At 41.0% G+C, this 22,220-nt stretch overlaps 2 protein-coding genes across 6 annotated transcripts in view; both read left to right on the forward strand.

The window, feature by feature from the left end:
• Window positions 1–1,173: 1,173 nt before the first annotated feature.
• Window positions 1,174–13,064, forward strand: LOC124145678. Of its 2 annotated transcripts, none has more exons than XM_048393414.1 (3): window positions 1,174–1,397; window positions 8,969–9,964; window positions 11,412–13,064. In XM_048393414.1, exons 2-3 carry the CDS (start codon window positions 9,286–9,288, stop codon window positions 11,684–11,686), a joined length of 954 nt encoding a protein of 317 aa, XP_048249371.1. In that variant the 5' UTR covers window positions 1,174–1,397; window positions 8,969–9,285; the 3' UTR covers window positions 11,687–13,064. The 2 variants fall into 2 exon arrangements, with proteins under 2 accessions (XP_048249371.1, XP_046371510.2); XM_046515554.2 differs by lacking the exon at window positions 1,174–1,397 and adding an exon at window positions 2,330–2,694.
• Window positions 13,065–20,187: 7,123 nt separating this feature from the next.
• The window catches only part of LOC124145676 (serine/threonine-protein kinase 10-like), a 128,915-nt gene continuing 126,882 nt past the window's right edge, over window positions 20,188–22,220 (forward strand). For all 4 annotated transcript variants that reach the window (XM_048393415.1, XM_048393416.1, XM_048393417.1 and 1 more), the window contains exon 1: window positions 20,188–20,608. In XM_048393415.1, the coding sequence (XP_048249372.1) occupies window positions 20,444–20,608 (165 nt within the window). In that variant the 5' untranslated portion in view covers window positions 20,188–20,443. The remainder of the gene's footprint in view (window positions 20,609–22,220) is intronic.

Genomic DNA, 22,220 nt, shown 5'->3' on the forward strand with positions numbered 1-22,220 from the left:
ATGTTTATTGGCACAAGATTTACCACGATGTGTCACCGTGTACAGCATGGTTCAGGTGTGAAAAGTTTGATCGAGTTTGCTATCCGCGTTCAGGATCTGCGCCGTGTGTGTGTGTGTGTGTGTGTGTGTGTGTGTGTGTGCGCGCGTGCGTGTTTGCGCACACGTGTGTGTGTGTATGCACGCGTGTGTGCACGCGTGTATGCACGTGTGTGTGTGTGTGTGTGTGTGTGTGTGTGCGTGCGTGCGTGCGTGCGTGCGTGCGTGCGTGCGTGTGTGTGCCAACGTGGATTCACTCCATAGAGATGTCATTCTTTTCCTTCCCTAGTTTGTTCTACGTTATACAAACGGATGTATGTATCGCTTGTATATCTGTGTGTTTGTGTGTAGGTGCGTGTATGTGTACGTGTGTGTAATAAAAGTGATTTACACAATGTTGTTGTTATTCTTTTCCTTCCCTAATCTGTTCTACCAACAAGCATACTGTACTTCCCCTTTTGAAAGATTGTAAACATATAAATCATACGTTTTTATTTATTAATATCATTTTGCGTCTTGACGGTAAAAACAAGGCATACAAATCTGCGTCGTGTCTGTTTATACCTCATTAAATGAATCAATAATAATATCTTCCCACACTGCTTGTTAAACCATTAACATAAACAACATAGTCCGTCATAGTTAGTTGCTGTGGCCTAAATATTTTATGTTTATGGAAAATCTGCATGGTTGCCAATGACATGCTGGCATTATTTGCAATTTATGTATTTTGATATTAAGTAACTCGGTTATTACCGTGCATATTACATAGTACACCATTCTTGTATTTTGACAATAGGATAATGATAATGATATATAAAAAAACAGAAACAGTATTCATCTGTATCTAACGGATGATTTGACACGAAATGCGCGTAATATGATCAGACGTTAAACTCCACTGGCGCTGCGGGTCCTCGAACTTTTACAATATTATGTTTTCGACATCATCATATTTCATATGTCAAAGTGAAAGAAACAAATGCATTTTTACGTGTGTTGAAATATGTTTAATATGGTATAAACTGATAACATTCACATATCGATGCAATGTTTCTCATATGTATCTATCGATTTCATGACAAAAACTCAATGATATTATTTTTTAATAAGTGACTCAATCAATATTAACGGCAACTATTCGCGCCACCTGGCGACACCCACAGCGTATCATCTGCCGTATATTGGAGATTAGTTGTCGGTATTAGCCGCGAGCCGCGCTACTTTATAACAGGCAGTATGGAACAGAATATTCACGTATAATTATAGTCCAGTTAACTCGCCCCCGGACCGGTCAGGTACAACGCTCATAACTGCAATCAATCTCCGGGAAGCGCACCTGTCGGCGTTCAGTGCAACAGGTGAGTGTGGCGAATTATAACACATAGAGGTATACTTCTATTTGTAAACTCGATGTGTACAGTGGGTCTGATGTGGCCATGTTTCGGTAGTGGTCAGTGTGTCGTAAATATGTTTATATTCCTTTGCTTTTACGCCAGAATAATCCAGACGGTGTTTCTTTGAGGTATAATCCCCAGGAAGCTGAGAATGGGGTTAAATGGACACTACTTTTGTGACCCAGGAGGTATGCGCTGTGTGTGGTGTAGAATCTTAAGCTATTTAGTTAAGTAGTAGTAGTAGTAGTAGTTTTAGTAGTAACAACACTAGTAGAATGGTAGAAGTCGTAACAGCAGTAGTAGTAGTAGTAGCAGTAGTAGTAGTAGCAGTAGTAGTAGTAGTAGTAGTATCAGCAGTAGCAGTAGCAGTTGTAGTAGCAGTAGCAGTAGTAGTAGTAGCAGCAGCAGCAGTAATAGTAGCAGCAGTAGTAGTAGTAGTAGTAGTAGTAGTAGTAGTAGTAGTAGTAGCCAGGTGTGATGTGGTGCTTATGTAGTTAGTGATGAACTTTAATTTCCCTCTCTTCAAAACAAATTGCAGATGCCAAGCAAGAACGCATTTTCTAAACTGGAAATTTGGTGAAAATATATTCAGAAGCAAATGTCGGAAAGAAATACATTCTGCTATATACTTCTAACGGACAAAATAATTATGTTATGTAATATAAGAAACACGGAAACAGGTTTTTTTAAATCATTGTTTGCAAGAATAACTACATTGACAGAAATCGTCTTTAGATCCATCCCGACCTAGTTGATCCTTTAAGTGGAGGCGGAAGCAGCCGTACATCCCATCCTTCTCGCCACGGCTGATAAAGACGGCGCGCAACAGCTCGCACATGTCGACATTTGTAAGCTTTATTACGTCACACAGAAAAATACTACTACTTTTAAATCTCAGCCATAAATAAAAGACATAACTAGACTTGTAAACTATATATGTTGATGTCAAAATGATATATTATATTAAAATGAAACTACTGTGTTATGTAAGATTATAGCTATCATAACAGGAAAATATCCAACATACAGTGGGGACACATATTGAGGATATTCTATCCAGCGAAAGATTGAACTGATGAACTGATAAGAATAGCCTCGAGTGTGAGCGAATTAGTACTCCCCCCCTCCCCCTTCTCTCTCTCTCTCTGTGCAGCAGGTGGCGATGGTCTGATAAACCGTGCGTGTCCTTGCTCCACATGCAGAGTAAAGACTTGTAGACATATTCACGCTGTCCCCAGTATGCGTCTTCTCTCGACAAAAGGTATGTGTATTATCTGTGTTCTGTTTGAATTGCAGTTATCGCGCACGAATGAATAGATGTGTACTGTACGTCAAACCTACATACTATTTTCGTTATATATACATTGTATTCGAGATTCGGCGAATGATGCTATTTTGCACGATCGTCAGGAATATTCCCGCTATATCACGGCGACCTGTAAGCATTCGAGTATAGCACAGGCACACCAGTGACTGATGGCATGAAAAACTAGCAACGGCGTCAGGATACGGTGACAACTATCTACTGGGTCACACATTGTTGAATGTCGGTTCTTAAGCATTGGGGATCGGTTGCGTATTTTGTAATCTACAACGGGACCGACAATCAGTATTCGCATAATTGATTTTCTAATGTCCGTTGCTGGATGGTTGTATTTGTGATGTGATAGCCGACCGTGTGCTGTGCCTGACTTCGCTGTGTGTAATGGGTGATACATGGACATGGTCACGGGCGGATCCAGGATATTTTGTCAAAAGGGCGTCTCACCACCCCCATTCTGCCCACCCATCCCTCCGGCGTTCACCCACGTACCTCAAACCACGCCCCAAACACACACCGAACATCAACAACTACCACAACCACACCATCAACCTCCCCACACAACACCACACCACATCACACAGCACAACCACCATCCTGCCCAACCATTCCAACCACCATTCACCATCCCACACCACTACTGCACAACCAACATCCCCACCAACACCCACCACCACTACACAACCAACATCCCCAACTTCCACCACTGCACAACCAACATCCCCAACTACATCCAATACACAACCGACATCCCTGACTACCACCACTACACAACCAACATCCCCACCAACACCCACCACCACACACAACCAACATCCCTGACTACCACCACTACACAACCACCATCCCCGTTTACCTCCACTACACAACCAACATCCCCGACTACCACCACTACACAACCAACATCCCCGACTACCACCACTACACAACCAACTTCCCCAACTACCACCACTACACAACCAACATCCCTGACTACCACCGCTACACAACCAACATCCCCGACTACCACCACTACACAACCAACATCCCCACCAACACCCACCACCACACACAACCAACATCCCTGACTACCACCACTACACAACCACCATCCCCGTTTACCTCCACTACACAACCAACATCCCCGACTACCACCACTACACAACCAACATCCCCGACTACCACCACTACACAACCAACTTCCCCAACTACCACCACTACACAACCAACATCCCTGACTACCACCGCTACACAACCAACTTCCCCGACTACCACCACTACACAACCAACATCCCCGACTACCACCACTACACAACCAACTTCCCCAACTACCACCACTACACAACCAACATCCCTGACTACCACCACTACACAACGAACATCCCCAACTACCACCACTACACAACCAACATCCCCAACTACCTCCACTACACAACCAACATCCCCAACTGTCACCACTACACCACCAACATCCCCAACTACCTCCACTACACAACCAACATCCCCAACTACCACCACTACACAACCAACATCCCCGACTACCACCACTACACAACCAACATCCCCGACTACCACCACTACACAACCAACATCCCCAACTACCACCACTACACAACCAACATCCCCAACTACCACCACTACACAACCAACATCCCCAACTACCACCACTACACAACCAACATCCCCGACTACCACCACTACACAACCAACATCCTCGACTACCACCACTACACAACCAACATCCCCACCAACACCCACCACCACACACAACCAACATCCCCAACTACCACCACTACACAACCAACATCCCCAACTACCACCACTACACAACCAACATCCCCAACTACCACCACTACACAACCAACATCCCCAACTACCACCACTACACAACCAACATCACAAACTACCACCACTACACAACCAACATCCCCAACTACCGCCACTACACAACCACCATCCCCAACTACCACCACTACACAACCAACATCCCCAACTACCATCACTACACAACCAACATCCCCAACTACCACCACTACACAACCAACATCCCCGACTACCACCACTACACAACCAACATCCCCGACTACCACCACTACACAACCAACATCCCCAACTACCATCACTACACAACCAACATCCCCAACTACCACCACTACACAACCAACATCCCCAACTACCACCACTACACAACCAACACGTGACCCTTTGTAACAGACCGAAACACCGCCCTGGCCAGTTCTTCCCCGGTGAAGGTTCGACTAAGGTCAGTTTTTTTCCCCGGGGAAGATTCAGCCTAGGCCAGGTCTTCCCTTCTCTTGGCTCCAACCTAGGCCAGGTCTTCCCTTCTCTTGGCTCCAACCTAGGCCAGGTCTTCCCTTCTCTTGGCTCCAACCTAGGCCAGGTCTTCCTTTCTCTTGGCTCCAACCTAGGCCAGTTCTAATACACTGTGGTCATACTTTCCCCGGTCTTCAAACACGTACTGACATGGGGAAGGAGTTTTCGAGGCCTTGTCTCTCCCTTATATATGTTATTTATTTCTCACATTTTTCTCATATTTTTGGAAGCTTTATATTCATCTTCAAATATTTTAGATATTGTTCCACAACTGATGTTTAGCTTCTATGATTCCCATGATATTCATGAAGTTTTTGTTGTGTATTCACCAATCTCATTAAAATCAGATCTGATTTTAATGAGGATTGTGTATTCATTTATCTATACTAGTCAACAATGGTTTTATTGACTTGAAATATGACGCAACACATGTAGAGGAGGAAGTTACTAGATAGACTCTGTATATAATCGTAGCGTGACGAAGGAATACTGGCGCTATTTAATCCCACTGTTTAGGTAATGAAATATTAACATTCTCAACAAATCAAATGCAAATCACCAGTCTCCTCCTTGTGTCTGGCTAAGGTTTAGGCCCCCATATGTCAAAATAGATGTATGGAAGATGCAACTGTTGTCATGAAAAGTGTTTCCTTCAAACACATGTCAATTACATTGAATTAACACGTATAATATTGCCAGTATCTGAAGTGTTAGATGCGGTTGTTATACTGAGAAATACGTATGCTACACTGTTTCGTTGATTAAATACTCAGGCTATTGTTAACTCACAATGTATGTTATATCAAAACTATATAACTTGTTAAATATGACATCTGGCATCTCGATATTAAAATATATAGTTCAGGCCGGGGAGGGGCCCCCTGGCATATGTGTTACAGTCAACGTATAAACTGACGGAAATTTTCGCTTGGACAATTTACAAAACGTCAAAATATTTCAGTCATTTTGCAATTATTTTTCCATTTATTATATTATGATATCGAAATGCAAACATATTTCATGGGGGTAGCTGGCTGGCTCATTGATTCTCTGGTAACACAAAGTCTTGATTGACTATACTATTCACCTATGTTTGATGGTGTTTGAAAAGGAAACAAACAAGAAATGGTTACTCGATAGTGTCGACGGGGGTCAGTCGGTACTGGACCTTACGTTCCCAGTGTTTCGGCGACTGTTTTCTGCACAGTAACGTTTTGATGACGTTTGTGGTATTTTCGTCGAATCCAATTTTCAAGTGTATACTTTCTTTTGCCCGGCAGTTAATATGAATGAACCAATCGAGTGATACCATATTTTCCCGTGTCGTGTAGCAGGTTTCAGAAATATTATTAGTGGGATCAATCAGTTAAAGTTGTTACATTAAAGGGTATGTTAAAACGGTTACAGGGATCATCGTATTAACATATTTTGAATGAGTGAGTGAGTTGGGTTTAACGCCGCTTTTAACAGTATTCCAGTTATATCGCGGCGTGTCAGCTAAATGTGGGAGGAAAGCCCGAAGTGATGCAGGTCTTAGACGTTTACAACTTCGGTGAAACCCACGCGCATGAGTATGGTGCTGACAAACCTAGAAACATAATCGGGGCGAACCGGGATTCGAACCCACAACCATAGGTTTCTGGCGTGCCCAAGTGACGCAACTCTGCACAGCGAATCGCGGCGCCTTAGACGACTGGGCCAAACGTGCCCCCTATTTTGAATGAAGAGTGAATGAGTGAGTGAGTTGGGTTTAACGCCACTTTCAATAGTATTATATAACATAATCACAGTTTTATGTGGGAGGAAATGTGTTATAAATCTTTTGAATTAAACTAAGAACGATAGAGATAGATCCAGACTTTTCGACAACTGTCAGGGGCGGTGGGGTAGCCTAGTGGTTAAAGCCTTCGCTCGTCAAGCCAAAGACCCGGGTTCGATTCCCAACATGGGTACATTGTGTGAAGCCCATTTCTGGTATTTCCCGCCGTGATATTGCTGGGATATTGCTAAAAGCGGCGTAAAACCATACTCACTCACTCACTCGACAACTATCATGATTAACTCTCCAACTTTGATCATTCGCACATCTTCTACCTTTAGAGCAAGACCACCCTTCCCTCTGAGGTATCAACAACACACATCTGAGCATTTTTGTCACAATGAAGTACAGTATATTAACTTCAATTGAAATCTGCTAGACACACGTCGTTAAAAATGCTTATCAATCTGGCGACAGTGAACGACAGACTGTGTGATGACTAATGTTCATGGTATGCAGCGTTGAAACAGCTGCTCTTTAAAGAAACCGAAGGTCAGAAACAGTAGGTTAGTGTGATATCCACGGACAGACAAATAGAAAATAGTTTCTAGAAAATGCTGTTTGGACAATAATCCAGACACGCCAAATTTTGATTCAGTAAACTAGATTAAACTAAAAGTTGCGTTCATAGGGAAAAAACATTATGGTAGGGAAAACCAAATCATTAAAACTTAGAAATGTTCAATTGTGAACATTTGCGAGCTGGGCCTTGCTTAATCATTGTCTCATGTAAGTAAGTCCATGACATTTATATGCCTTGAGTAAATACACTGCCGGGCAAAAGTTAGCATACCCTTGAATATTGGATTTGAAACAAAAAAATTCAGAAGTAATCAAAACGTTACTATGTTTCATTTTCAATCGAAAATATCTTAAGTTAGCGATATTGTATTTCAGCACTCAGACAATACTTCTACATGGTTTTTGGTGGGTTTTAGTTTTGTTGCAGTTTCTTGTTGCACAAAATTACCCGGCCACAGATTATTGTTTACAAGCTGTTGCGGGAATGGGTGGTGGTTAAATAGTCATAATCAAATTTCAAAAATCATAATCTCATTACAATCAGATCTTAGTTCTCGCTACCGCTAAACAAAGATCCGAAGCCATCCCATTAGGTCGTCAGAACGACCTTTCATCCGACCAATCAGTGCGTCGGACTGTGATTTCTAATCACGCAATCTCGAAAACTTTAACATGGGGTATTCCGAACGATAGTTACGGGTTTAACGACTGAATCCTTACAATCTAGACCATCTTTTAGTCATTCCAGAATGTTTTTTGTTAGGGTTTCAAATTTGTAATCGAGAATTTGTCAAAATATGCTTCGAAGCGTAGTCGCCAATTTAAAATTTGTGCCGTAAAGCACGAGAAAACTGCCTTCTGATTGGTCATTCAATTGGTCGGTCAAAGATCGCGTAAGGTCGGTCTGACGTGACCCGTAATGGGATGTCCTCAGATCTTTATTTAGCGGTAGCGAGAACTAAGATCTGATTTTAATGAGATTGAAGAAAGACATTCATGTACAGTCGATCGGGCATCCAATAGTAAACCACGCAATCTCACTACAGGTCCATCACATTCTACACACAAGGCTAGTTTAGGGCAAGTGTGCAGAAAAACCGGAACGTAAACGTCCCTATACTGTTCCATTTATGCTGTACGTTGTATAAACTTAAAACGCCCCCGTTAACACATAGTAAGGAAATCCAGTACTGATAACGCTAATATTGAATCCTCCTTGAAAAACAGGTTAAAATATGACTTGAGCAACCCATGCTTTTCGTATTAGAGGCCACTAAAGGGACGGGGTGGTCAGGCTCGCATGTAATCGTATTCCAAATGTGTAGATCGATGCTCATGATGCCAATCACTGTATTTTCTAGTCCATACTCGACTATTTACAGACCGCCGTCACATAGCTGGAACATGTTGAGGACGGGGTGAAACAACAAACAAACAAACAAAATAACGCTAAGTATTCGCCGAACGACAAAAACAAAACAAAAAGCGTGAGTTATCGGCCTTTGGTATGACAATCGCAAACGTTCTGTCGACATTCTAACACTGTTTCTTGTTTTCCAGGTGGAGGTGACGGAAGTCAAATCAAACAGAAGAAGTAGCATCATCATCAAACCATATAAAACCATAATCATCATCATCATCATCAAACTATATAAGGATACCATTGAAGACATAGCCATCACTGTCAAATCAAAACTGAATGAACTCAAACTCATCCATTTAGAAAAAGTTTTGGTTTCAGAAAAAAAGTCTCTTTGTTATGACCATGTCATGGTAACAAAAACATAACAACAATATTAAAAGAAAACAAAAAATTGGAAATAAACGTCAATTCGAGGTGCAAGGTCAAGGTCAGGAGGTTTCATTCCTACTCGCTCATGAACATCATCTTCCCCCCAGAACAGAGTTGGAGTAAAGTGAACATCACGGTGACTACACCCGTACAAGTCGACACTAAAACAATGGACGTCGCTCAGTTACTGCACTACCTTCTGACCGGATCGCTGTTGCTACTTCCGGGAGCGTACCACGCAGCTGAACAGCGGCGATCTGCGCAGGCCTTCCATTGTAATTACTTCCTCACGTCCGTGACCTTCGGTTCCCTTCTCTCCTTCCTCTTCAGTGTTACTGCGATGGTAGTGGTTGTAACTAGTGGCCATGGCGTCAATGTGTGCCCGTGCTACGTGAAATGTGACACACTGGTTCTTGTCTGCATGGTGGCTAGTGTTGCATTGTATAATATGACAAGTGGTTATGCAAAGACATTTACTGTTCCTGAAATCGTTTTCAGTGGTTATTGGCGGGCTGTTGTGTTGTGGGCTTTCTTTGCCATTGGAGTCCAAATGCTTTTACAGAGTCCCGACGAGGCAGGGGTTACCTGTGTTTCCCAGTCTGTGGTCAGTTTGCCGTATGACTCGCATATCTACATACCGATGTTCTCAGGAAGACAAGACTCCACTACTCTGGTGGTACTCAACGCATTGCTGTATGTCCCGCCGTCACTTGTCATCCTTGGCTGTGGTATCAGACACCCGCGTAGTGACCCACACACTTCAGGTGAGGCTTTGCCCAATTACATTAAGTCTGTTGGTTGACGCCTCAGCAACATTACAGCTATACGACGGCGGTGTGTCGATAATCGAATCTGGGCCCGACAAACCAGTGATAGATGTTATCACGCTAAGATCCCTATTTTTAAGTCCTATCAAGGCGTGTTATTTCAATGTGTGACGAAAGCCTAAAGTGAAATCGCTAGTCTTTTCGTTTACCGATTTGAGTGACTAAGAACACAAAGCATTGACAACCATGTGGGAAATAGAACCCGGACTTCGTGTCGAACCTAGGTGTCGCTTTCCCACTAGACTACCACTCGAAATACTAACTTAATGCACTTAATAAGATCTATCAATTAACCGCTTATAACTTTTCGAGTTTTGTGATAGTATGATATAATATAAACTATTTTACCTTTCTGTTTTAAATGAAATTAATTGAGTTATGTTTTCATATGTTCTTATTGACAAAATATGGCACGGTTATGGGCGGTTCTTTAACAGTAATTGGAACCCTGTTTGAGATAAGTTAGACAGGAGCGTTTACCCTTCGATCAGTAATATTCCAACTTTATCCTTACTTTATCCTTACTTTATCACATCTGTATCCCAACTTTATCACGGCGAATGCCGACTCCGTGGTCTGGATTGAGCCCGGGTTCCGATCGTGTCATATCCAAAGACGTTAAAAGATGGCACGTGTTTTCTTGCCTGGCGCTTGGCATTAAGGGGATAAAACAATATACTGTGCCTCAATTGGGTACACAAATTAAAATGGTATCGGTGAATGTTTATGGTTTAGCGCCGTTCTTTTGTCAAGAGACGAGGCCTACGTCTAACCACAAGGCTACCCCTGCTGTCCCTGCTATTGATGACTGTGTGGACTCTTAATCAAGACAATAAGATGTTATTTTAAATTATCATTATCTTTCCTTCGGTTTACGCCGCTTTTAGCAATATTCCAGCAATATCACGACGGGGGACACCAGAAATGGGCTTCACACTTTGTACCCATGTCGGGAATCGAACCCGGGTCTTCGGCGTGACGCGTGACGAGCGAACGCTTTAACCACTAGGCTACCCGACCGCCCCGAAATGGGGTTTAACGTAGCGTTCAAGATTGTTGAGCTTATATAGCGACGTGCATGCACGCGTGTGTGGCTGCTTATACTAGTCCGGACTAATGCCGATTTTACAAAGCAAGCCCACTGAGATACCATGCCGCAGTTTAACATGAATACCCCACTCACAGTATAATGACTCCGAGCCGACGAGTTCTTATTTTAGCTGAGAGCCAGGCAGGGTAACAACAAATACCATCTTTTAACGTCGTTTGGTATGACGCGGCCGGGCATTAAACCCTGAACCTTCCCCGTCCGGGATTGGAGGCGCCTAATCTATGTTCAGTGATCAACATTCGTTATTAAACTTAATTCTGTTCTCTCTTTCAGATGCGCTGCTCAGCGGACAGAACGCATGTGCACTCTGCCAAAGCACTTTGAGAATACTTCACAATCCGACTTGGAGATATTTCTTTGTTTTTATACTTTGTATACTCAGACCGATCTTGTTGCTAAACAACTGGTTCCGTCACCATGACTACACGGATGTGGCACCTGCGGTACTTATCATGTTGTTCTATCCAATCAACCTCGTACATGCCATCAACTATTTCAATGTTCGCAACTTCAGTTGGGCGACTTCGGCCCAAATATACCATGTTTAACTAGCAATAAATTACCACAGAATATCTCGCGCTCGTCAGCTTGGAACGTTTTCAGTTATCTAACTTTACGCGCGTGTTATTAATTGCCGAAATGTTGGAACGAGCCTATTCTATATTGACACTGGTATTTCTCTTGACGAAACTTCTGAATCGCCATTATACAACATGAGGTCTACTCTATATATAGATGATGACCTGTTTGATTTACTGAACTGGAAATACACGTCGATAACTGCTGAATTGTTGAATTGTTCGACAGGTGTTACTTAGAAGTTGACGGATGACAAAGAATTTATGGATGACAACTTCTTTAATTACTGTAAATGTGACGGTTCGGTAGAGATCCTTTTCCGTTGTCAAGCAAGACTGAATGATGAACATGGTTCTGAATATACTTCGATATTGCTTGTCACAAAGACGTATCGGTGGAACTCCTGAATCGCCACGACACAATCTGAGATTTCAGAGACACGTGGACTCATCGTCATTGGCTGTGAAATAATGTGTAGTGGTAATATACGAATTGATCTGTTCATACCGAAGATTTCCGACAGTTCAACTTTACACTAACACGTTGCTATTTTTCCATCGGAATCTCTTACCTTGGCGAAAGGGCTACGCATGTGAAGTGATCCCACGTTCGATTCCATGCACTACGCATCATATTGTCCCGATCGGAGCAATATTGATGCCCTCGTAATAAATTTGTCAACCATGTGATTGTAAGGAAAATACACTATCACTCGTCCATCACGCCAAGTTTAATGACCAGGAATCTGATAACATCCTGACTGAACTGTTGATTGTTATAATGTGTGTCAGCTTAATGCGGGGTCGAAAGCGGGCAAGTTCATAGACCCCAACAACTTTGGTGAAACCCATGAGTAAACTTGTGTACATGTGACAAATCAATTTTCACAATCGGGGTGAATCGTGGATCATCTCTTAATGGTTCAACTTTGCACAGCGAGTTAGGACACTGAACAGTAAACAGAGAGACCACGCTGCGGGAACACCTCATACCCGTACGGGAAGGCTGTGTTCTATGTGCGGCATTGGCACACAGTGTGAGGCCCATTCTTGGGGCGGTGTAAACATGTACTGACTCTCCCGCCCATTTGGGCCGTTTAAGAGTGCGTTTTCAGTTTCAAAATGAAACGTATGGTTCTGTTATTAGCAGTTCAGATCTAAATGCATTGAAATGACATGCATCCTTAACCAACTGTGCGATTTGTTAATGAAGGGCTTTGCTTGGTTCACATAGTTATTGGTAAATTATCACACTAAAATGTCGACTAACTGAGCGTCGAGGGTAGCCGACTGCAGCAGTCGATGTTAATGCGGGTTTTGTATCGAAATGGTTTGGGGTGGCTGTTTGAGGGATAACAAGTTAACATAAACATGTTTTTTCGCAATATATATATTCCTTGAATACAATTTTCAGCATACATTAATATTGTCATCACGAACATATATAAATTTACGCTTTAATATCTTTTTGTATCTTTATCATATTTGATAAAGTGTAACCCCGTTAAACCGGACTGCAGTGTACTCAGTGAAGTCCGGGCTTACCAATATTAGGTACTGGGTGGTGCTCTTTGTATACACGTTCACGTTCAATCTGGAATAACGGGGTCTCAACAAACGGGGTATAGGTATGTTGTACGTTGCGACACACCATATATTTCTAGTTATTACTTCTTGTTCTAGTTGTGATATCAGTTTACATTGGCGAGAGACATGTTGTTTTGGAAACGGCAGCCCTGTAATAACAATCCAGCTAAATCTTTGGGAAACATCGTAATCAATTGAGACCTTGCAAATTGTTCAACTTTATGCAGTTGTTAATCGATGTGTTGTAATTTCCGAACCAAAAACTATTACAATTAGGAAATATTTAAATGAACGCGAATCTACAAAATAAATACACTACGCTAACACGCACGCGCGCACACACGCGCACACGCGCACACGCGCACACACAGAGGTAGATGTTTATTACTCTGGTAAAACCTACGGGCACTAACTAACGATCAACCGATTCTGGAACTGACAATTCTATATTGAACATAGTAAAAGATAGGCTTTCTGATTTCTGAAATTTGAAATCCTTCTTTTAAGCATGTTGACTTTACGTTTGTTATCACCATAACTAGTCTCTGTAACAATTTCAAAATAATATAGATTTAATAATACAAACTAAAGTTAAATGTGTATATGTTGTAATATCCCCAAGAATTAAGAATTGTATTAACAATGTTAGTAATAATCCCCATAAAATATACTCCGTAACCCTATCTATGTTTGATATAAAATATCTATCGAACTTTTATTTCTAATAATATGAAGGTATAATAATTACAGTATTAATCATAAAGTTATATAACTAATACTAAACTGAAGTAGTCCACTACGCTTTACATTCAATGGAGATGCCTATGAACATATTTACTTTTTACAATGCTTACGTACTAACATATCATTATCAATATTGTGCAACCAGTTCAGGAAACAGTGAGGTACACCGTATACATCACAATAATAGTATTTTATAGTATTCCCAAAATAGGTGAGGTAAAATGGGGTTTAACGTCGCGTCCATGATTATTGCACTTATATAGCGACGTGCATGCACGCGGGTGTCTGTGTGGCTGCTTGTAGTAGTCCGTACTGATGCCGATTTATAGTGCTAGCCCACTGAGATACCGTGCCGCAGTTTAACATGAATACCCCACTCAGACACAGTATACTGACTCCGAGCCGATCAGTCCTTGTTAACCTCCTTAATGCGAGCGCCAGACAGGGTAACAACAAGTACCATCTTTAAACGTCTTATGTTATGACGCGGTCGGGGATCGAACCCCGGACCTTCCGCTCTCCGGGCGGACGCTCTACCACTAGACCACGGAGGCGGTCATCCCCAAAACAATTTGCATTAAACTGATGTATTTAGATGACATCAAACGGAATTATTTTTGCTGTTTTAAAATGTTTAAAGCAACAGCAGGGCTACTCACTCTCAGAATGCTTAGCACAATACAGCTGGACAGAGGGACCTTCCCTTCGCTCACCAGTTAACATTAACCATATGGCTTATTGTCTTGGACAGTTTGGGCAGTTTTCGGACGGTTGGAGAACTGCAGGGGTTTAAGTTGATTGTACAAACAGGTAAGGCAGATCTGCAAAACCTTATTTCACAAAATAAACGGGCAAAAAGGCAGATACAACAGACAGTTGAACACAGCATATACGCATACATCCACACACTACATTCATGCACACATACCACCAACCATGACCGTGACACACCGGCATCGTCCACACCATGAACATGAACAAAATCTTCCCAGTCCATCCATCCATCCATCCATCCATCTATGCTCACTCACTAACTGATAAAATTCGATCGCTCATATCGCTTGCATTTGCTTCTAACAAAATAGCGGTGCTCACTCAAGACGATCTGATCGATAATCAAGATCTATATTGTAAAAATCGGGTCTTACCCTGCGAAGTGCATGAAATCACTTGAGCAAATTTATTAAAAACATGAAAAAAATTGCAAAATATCTGTCGACGCTTAGTTGACGGTACACATGCTTTGCAAATCCTGCAGTCGACGGACAAAACCCGCTGAAACACATGTTGTTTATGAACCGGATGTCTAGTTCGTAACGCGATTTTGATTGGACTATGCATAGACTCGTTAATCCAGTCAAACTGTAACCTCACAATTCCAGCCTAGTTCGGCAAGGTTGGAAACTGGACTTTTGTAGTCAGTTAACTCCCTTGCCTCGGGAAGATCACTCACTCACTCACAAAACCTACATTGCCTTCATCACAAACATACATCTACATGTATACAAGCACCGCCACGAGAAACAACCACTGCAATCCCTCAACACAAAAGTCAACCCCTTTGACTGGGAAGTTGTTATGTGGCTTGGTGTAAAGATCTGTTTAAAGCGCACGTAAAATATGTTCTGCGCCCCTGCAACGAGGAAAACACGGGAGGCGACATGACACTTTTTTTATGGATAACAACTTCATTTTTTACAACGAATGCGAGGTTTCGGTGTAGATACTGAGGGTAATGCGTCCCAACGGCCTACCATGAGTCAAACAATCTTAATCTCATTACTATTGCCCATTACATATACATCTTAATCCTTCTCATCTAAATACTTATCCATACCTATCATTATTGCTTTACTCAAACATACCTTGTTAATCTATTTATTCTACTATGTACATCAGGTTTTATACGTCAACCTTATCTGTTGATCAACCTTATCAACCTCATCATTCAACGTTGTATAAACATCAATTAGCCACATGCATATTACCTTCCTATAGAAAGAAATATATTGTCCCCGAAAAAAACAATTGTGCTTCTGACGGTTGAAAAGAAAAGACTTTTTTTGTCACAAAAATTGCATTGTTACAAGGTATTTTTAGAAAACAAAATATCATAGCTTTGATTAAAATATTATTTGGTTTTGAAAAAAATATCTGGTCTCCATACAAAATCCAAGCGACCCCACCCTTTTCTTGCAAAAAAACATTGTTTCCAGTACGATCGAAAGTGCTGCCTTTGCCTAAGCAATTTACATTTTCAATATGTGATGATAGCAATTCAATGGGTCGTTTTTCTTACGAAGTCTGAAGAAGCAGGCAAGATTTTCAGGAAGTGATACCCGACATCTATAGCAGAATGGTCACAATCAATATCTTGATTATTTTTTTCTAAACATACAATTTTTACATGCATTTAATACATACAGCCCGAAGTGATGCCGGTCTCAGACGTTTACCACTTCGGTGAAACCCACGAGCACGGGTATGGTGCTGACAAACCTAGAAACATAATCGGGGCGAATCGGGATTCGAACCTATAATCATAGGTTTCTGGCGTGCCGAAGGCACGCAACTCTGCACAGCGAATCGCGGCGCCTTAGACGACTTGGAATATTGCGGCGTTAAACAACAAACAAACAAACAAAACTTACTTTAACAGACAGAATTAAACATAATGTATGAGGGAACATTTTGAATAGGCGTATACATATATCCATAACATGTATCTGCTAATTTGATATAATGGTATATTTTGAAATATGGCAATATTTTGAAAAATACACACACACGGGAATATGACATTCACCGCTGGGTTAAATCCAGTTAACATTGCTTGTCATGTTAATTTTAGTCATTTTATCATTAATTAGTTCGTAAAACAAGCTATTACTGGCCACAATGGAGCCTGTTTTCATTATACCTACATAACCGTTACTCATTGGGTGTGATTTGTTAGGAATAAATAGCATGCAATTTCACCAATCGCTATCTGGGTGTGTATCAAGACAAGGCGCCACCGCCCACTTGTTTTTAGGTGAAACCCAAGTTATTTTTAGAACGAGGAACTCGACCTGTTATGACGTCATAAAGTGACAAGCGCGCGCATAATACTTTCCTAACAAACATCTTCTTGTCGTTAACTATGTCAGGCGAGATGTTATTTAATGAGTCCGATTGTAATTTGAACAAGGTGAACATATAACACCTTGGTGTTTCAACAATACGATATTAAATATAATTAAATACAATTTTAAAACCATAATCATCAAAATATTCACATATGGTGTGTGCGTATGGGTTTAATGGTCAACATTATTGCAACAATATCAAGGATGGAATGTTAAGTGTGGGTTTCTCATATTGTATCTGGGGCGGTGGGGTAGCCTAGTTGTTAAAGCGTTCGCTCGTCACGCCGAATCGAAGACCCGGGTTCGATTCCCGACATGGGTACAATGTGTGAAGCCCATTTCTGGTGTCCCCCGCCGTGATATTGCTGGAATATTGCTAAAAGCGGCGTTAAACCATACTCACTCACTCACTCACTCATATTGTATCTACAAGTAGGGAAACGACCAGGAGTTCAACAATATCACAGGCAAATGGGGCAGTTATATTCAGATCAGTTTCAATCTAGATCTTATACAGTCTATTAGTATTCAGTCGCAGATATGTGAAAAAATACCATATGAGAACGTGTTTTCAGCGTGTTGAAAAAATAGTATGTTCTAAAACATTCATTTAATGATATTTACATGCATGAGAGTGAGTGAGTGAGTGCATATATGTACACTGTTTTCCTGGGTCCATAAAAAGTGAGTGAGTGAATATGGTTTTACGCCGCCTTTAGCAATATTCCAGCAATATCACGACGAGGGACACCAGAAATGGTTTTCACACATTGTACCCATGTAGGGAATCGAACCCGGGTCTTCGGCGTGACGAGCGAACGTTTTAACCACTAGGCTACCCCCACCACACACACACACACACACACACACACACACACACACACACACACCATAGAAAGCAGCCAGTGTGCACAATCATCGTTGCCCATTAAAACCGACGGAACAGTTGCTGAGTACTCCTGAAACTAGACTCACACTCAGTCTCTACAAATATATAATTTGAACTATTTGGTATACCAAGCAACTACATTTAAATTGTAAAGGAGCACCAGTGAGATGAATAATCTGTGGTAAATCTAGACTTAACTGCATGGCTACAGCATCACCGTAAGGGCTGAGCGGAAGGGAAAATAACATGGTTCAGAGACTGTGAGACAGACTATCCTGGTACATACTCATCCGACTACTAAGTCCTAACTATGAGATAAAACACATAAAGGAATCTTGCACTTATCGTTAACCAATAGTTATTACGTAAACGGTTGATGTCGCGAAATAGCTGTTGACTCACTCCAAAACGGCGACAAGACAACACATCCACAACGTGTACTTACTGCAGGGAAAGGACGGAACACGATATGAAACAAAAACAAACCAGACGTCGGCTTCCCTATGAAAGTGACTTTATATCGTTGAGATTTCACTTTCGACTTGCTCGACAAATACAAGAGACTATTGCAACACGCGCGAGGTGTGAACATGTAAAATACGCACAATAAGTTACCCTCACCCGTTTAATTTTGGGCTGCTTGCGTAGCTGCATAACAATTTTGAAAAACCCAATAGTATAACGACACACTGATTACTGTGTATAAGACACGTGAAGATCCAGGGTAGAATAGGTCTAAAGCAACCCATGCTTGCTGTCAAAAGTGACTATGCTTGTCGTAAGAGGCGACTTACGTGATCGGGTGGTCAGGCTCGCTGACTTGGTTGACGCATGTCATCGATCCCAATTGCGTGGAACGATGCTCATGATGTCAATCACTGGATTGTCTGGTCCAGGCTCGATTATTTACGGAACGCCGTATCAATACATCCCCAATGTGAATGATAATTTGTAGTAAATACTCCGTGACTCAAAAGATTATCTGGAGCCCTGTCAAATAGAATTTCAAAACTAATATCTGTACAATGTTTCTATGATACGCGAAGCAATGATTAAAAATAATTTAAAAAATTAAAAATAACATATGCGGAGTTGTTTGTGGGTCAATTCTTTTTATCGAACGCATTAATTGAAGAACGGACTTTTTTATTTTTGCGTTTATGGAAGTAGTAGTATATGAACTACATTACCGAAATATCCTGTGTGCACACTGTGTAAATTAAATATTTGAATAAAGCTGGTTTGGTTGGTTGGTTTGTTGTTTAACGCCGCACTCAGCAATATTCCAGCTATATGACGGTGGTCTGTAAAATCCAGACAATCCAGTGATTGATATCATGAGCATCGATCCACGCAATTGGGATCGATGACATGCATCAACCAAGTCAGCGAGCCTGACCACCCGATTCCGTTAGTCGCCTTTTACGACAAGCATAGTCACCTTTTACGGCAAGCATGGGTTGCTGAAGATCTATTCTACCCCGGAATCTCCACGGAGTTGAGTTGAGTTGATTGCATGTTTGTGAGATAATAAGTATGCTCTGCGTTCAAAAGAGCCTATACAGAGCCCATTCCTCAGTTGTTTAGTTATGATTAAACCAACCCGATGTTTGTTTTCCAATAGTGTATACACAGTATGCGCTTCACTATGGTGGCAGTACACGTTTATACACAATGTTAACTCACCCAAAGTGTTAAAACAGATACAACGTAGACCCCTCAAACCGTTTTAGATTACTGACCTCCAGTAAAATGACCCCCTGGTTTCAATTAATCGACCTAACACAAATGAACTTCCCCGTTTATTCGTTATATAGAGAGATGGAAAAAAGGCAAATATTTGATTACAGTGTCACACAATTAGTACATGCAGAATTCAAGTCTTGATAGGAACAACAGCTCTAAATGTGTGGCCAGAATGGCCTATGAGGCACAATTAAAAACAATAAGTTACATTACAGTAAAATTATGTTAAAATACAACATAAAGTAACTAAAATACATAAAAGCTAACACAGTCAATATTAATAGTTACATACCATCACTCCATAGCAAGCATTTGTCATAAATCGTTAAGTAATATCAGTAGTGAAGATAGTAGTATTGTGATATTTTGATCGCCATTGCGCATGCGGAAGACTAAGCAAGATGGCGACTGTCAAGTGAGAGAAACTTTAAGATGAAAACATTCAGGGTCTGCTAAAATACGACAGCAAAGACATTAACAGTCGGTTATTTAGAATCACTTTGGGTGATAGGATTGTTTTCATGTAATGTGACGCGACTTCCCACTGATCGGGAATTGCATGAAACCGGAAGACGTCTTTAAAACAGAGGAAACTATTCGGAGAGGTGGTACACCTCAAACTGGATATACAACATGTCCGGATTTCTATCAAGTTTCAAAAAATTGTTGCGACTGGGAGGTGAGGACTACAATAAGAAGAAAGCACCAAACAAAAACATCATTACTGATGTCGATCCTCTACAGCAATGGGATATAATATCCGAGCTTGGCGATGGAGCGTTCGGCAAGGTTTACAAGGTGAGTTTGACAGGACATTCGCATGCATCAAATTAACTATTTTACATCAAGGTAACAGATGGTTGCTCGTTATTAACGTAGTTGTCATATTGATAGTACAAGAATTATTCGTGATATATGATGGACGATAGTGTCAGTGAGATGGACAGAGGAGCGTCATGGGTGAATGGACATACACACTGACCAGGACATGACTACTACAACAGGTGCAGCCATAACAGGAACTCAATACACAACTATCAAGGGTGTTTACTCTCTACTCGGCTACTGGTGCAATATGCTTACGTCTGGTCGGTGTGAACAGTCACTCGGGGAGGAGGCAACTTGCATTTCCTAATTTGTGAATTGCAGGAAATGTTTATTTTGAAACCGTCAACATGATCAACAGGAACCATATGACACGAAGCTACCATAGGCCTCTCATACATATGCAGTGCTATCACTCAAAATTCACAGTCCTGTCGCCCCCTGGTAATTCATCCTTGCGCATACGTAATCAAAACACTTTGTAATCTGTTGCAAATTGATGTGTGTGTGTTACTACTATTGAAGTCAAAATGAACAGAGTTAAGAAACCATATATAAAAGTATGCAATATGTTAATATTATTCATTTATCAGTTTTGAAATTTAGCATAAACATCCTTGTTGTAAATCCTATTGTTAAAAGGTGAAATGTTAATCATGGTATTCATATAAAGTCAATGATTTAGAATATGTTGGTATTTACAGTGCTTTTGCAAAAAACGTTAATGCATGCACAAAGGGTTTCGCATCTAATCCAAAATTACTTCACTTGTCAGTTTCTACATTATTAGATATTAGGCAGTTGCCTAGCAGTTTTTCATTAGAGAGCTAGAGATCGGTATGGTTAAGAGAAATGTTTCAGCTAAAATAACATTAACGTTATTGAAGTAAGTCCTACTTAAAGTAAAACATCTAATACATGTATGATGTAAATGATATAGAAATCTTTGATTTGTATCATTGGACTTATGACAAGGAATTTCATGCACAAAAAAAATGTTTTGTAACATTGCAGTCTATTCACAAACATCTTTGGATAATACCTCATAATTGGCATCGTTGTCAGGAGATTATAATATGAATAAAGATACGTAGATTATTTTAAGCTGAGCATAGTAGTAGACCTAAAAGGACTCATGGCTGAAGTTAAAGATGGAGGCTCCAAATGTTATACAAGTTTCAGCAAAACACCCATGTGTGAACAGGATAAAAGCAAAAATTCTACTTTCTTTAAATCAACAATGAAAATCACCTTGATAGCTGTGTTAGAACCCTATTTTACACATACACAGATGCACACACCATACCACGCGCACTCACACACATACACACTATTTAGCTTTGGTATAAAAGCTGAAAATTCTGAACCCGGATTATTTACCTATCAAGGTCTTATGCCTAATAGTGTTTTAAAATTTAGTAAGTAATTATGTGCTTATTCATATTCAAGAGTCATGATTGGAAACAGCTTAATGATGTAGGGTGAGAGACACATGTATGATCTGTGAGGATATATAGGTCATCAGTCAGCTGGCTGTAATCAACAAGGCCTGCACACATGGTATGTGTATGGAACACACCTTGTG

The sequence above is a fragment of the Haliotis rufescens genome, unplaced genomic scaffold (assembly GCF_023055435.1).
Source record: "Haliotis rufescens isolate VD_foot unplaced genomic scaffold, xgHalRufe1.0.p SCAF_12, whole genome shotgun sequence".
Classification (NCBI taxonomy): domain Eukaryota; kingdom Metazoa; phylum Mollusca; class Gastropoda; order Lepetellida; family Haliotidae; genus Haliotis; species Haliotis rufescens.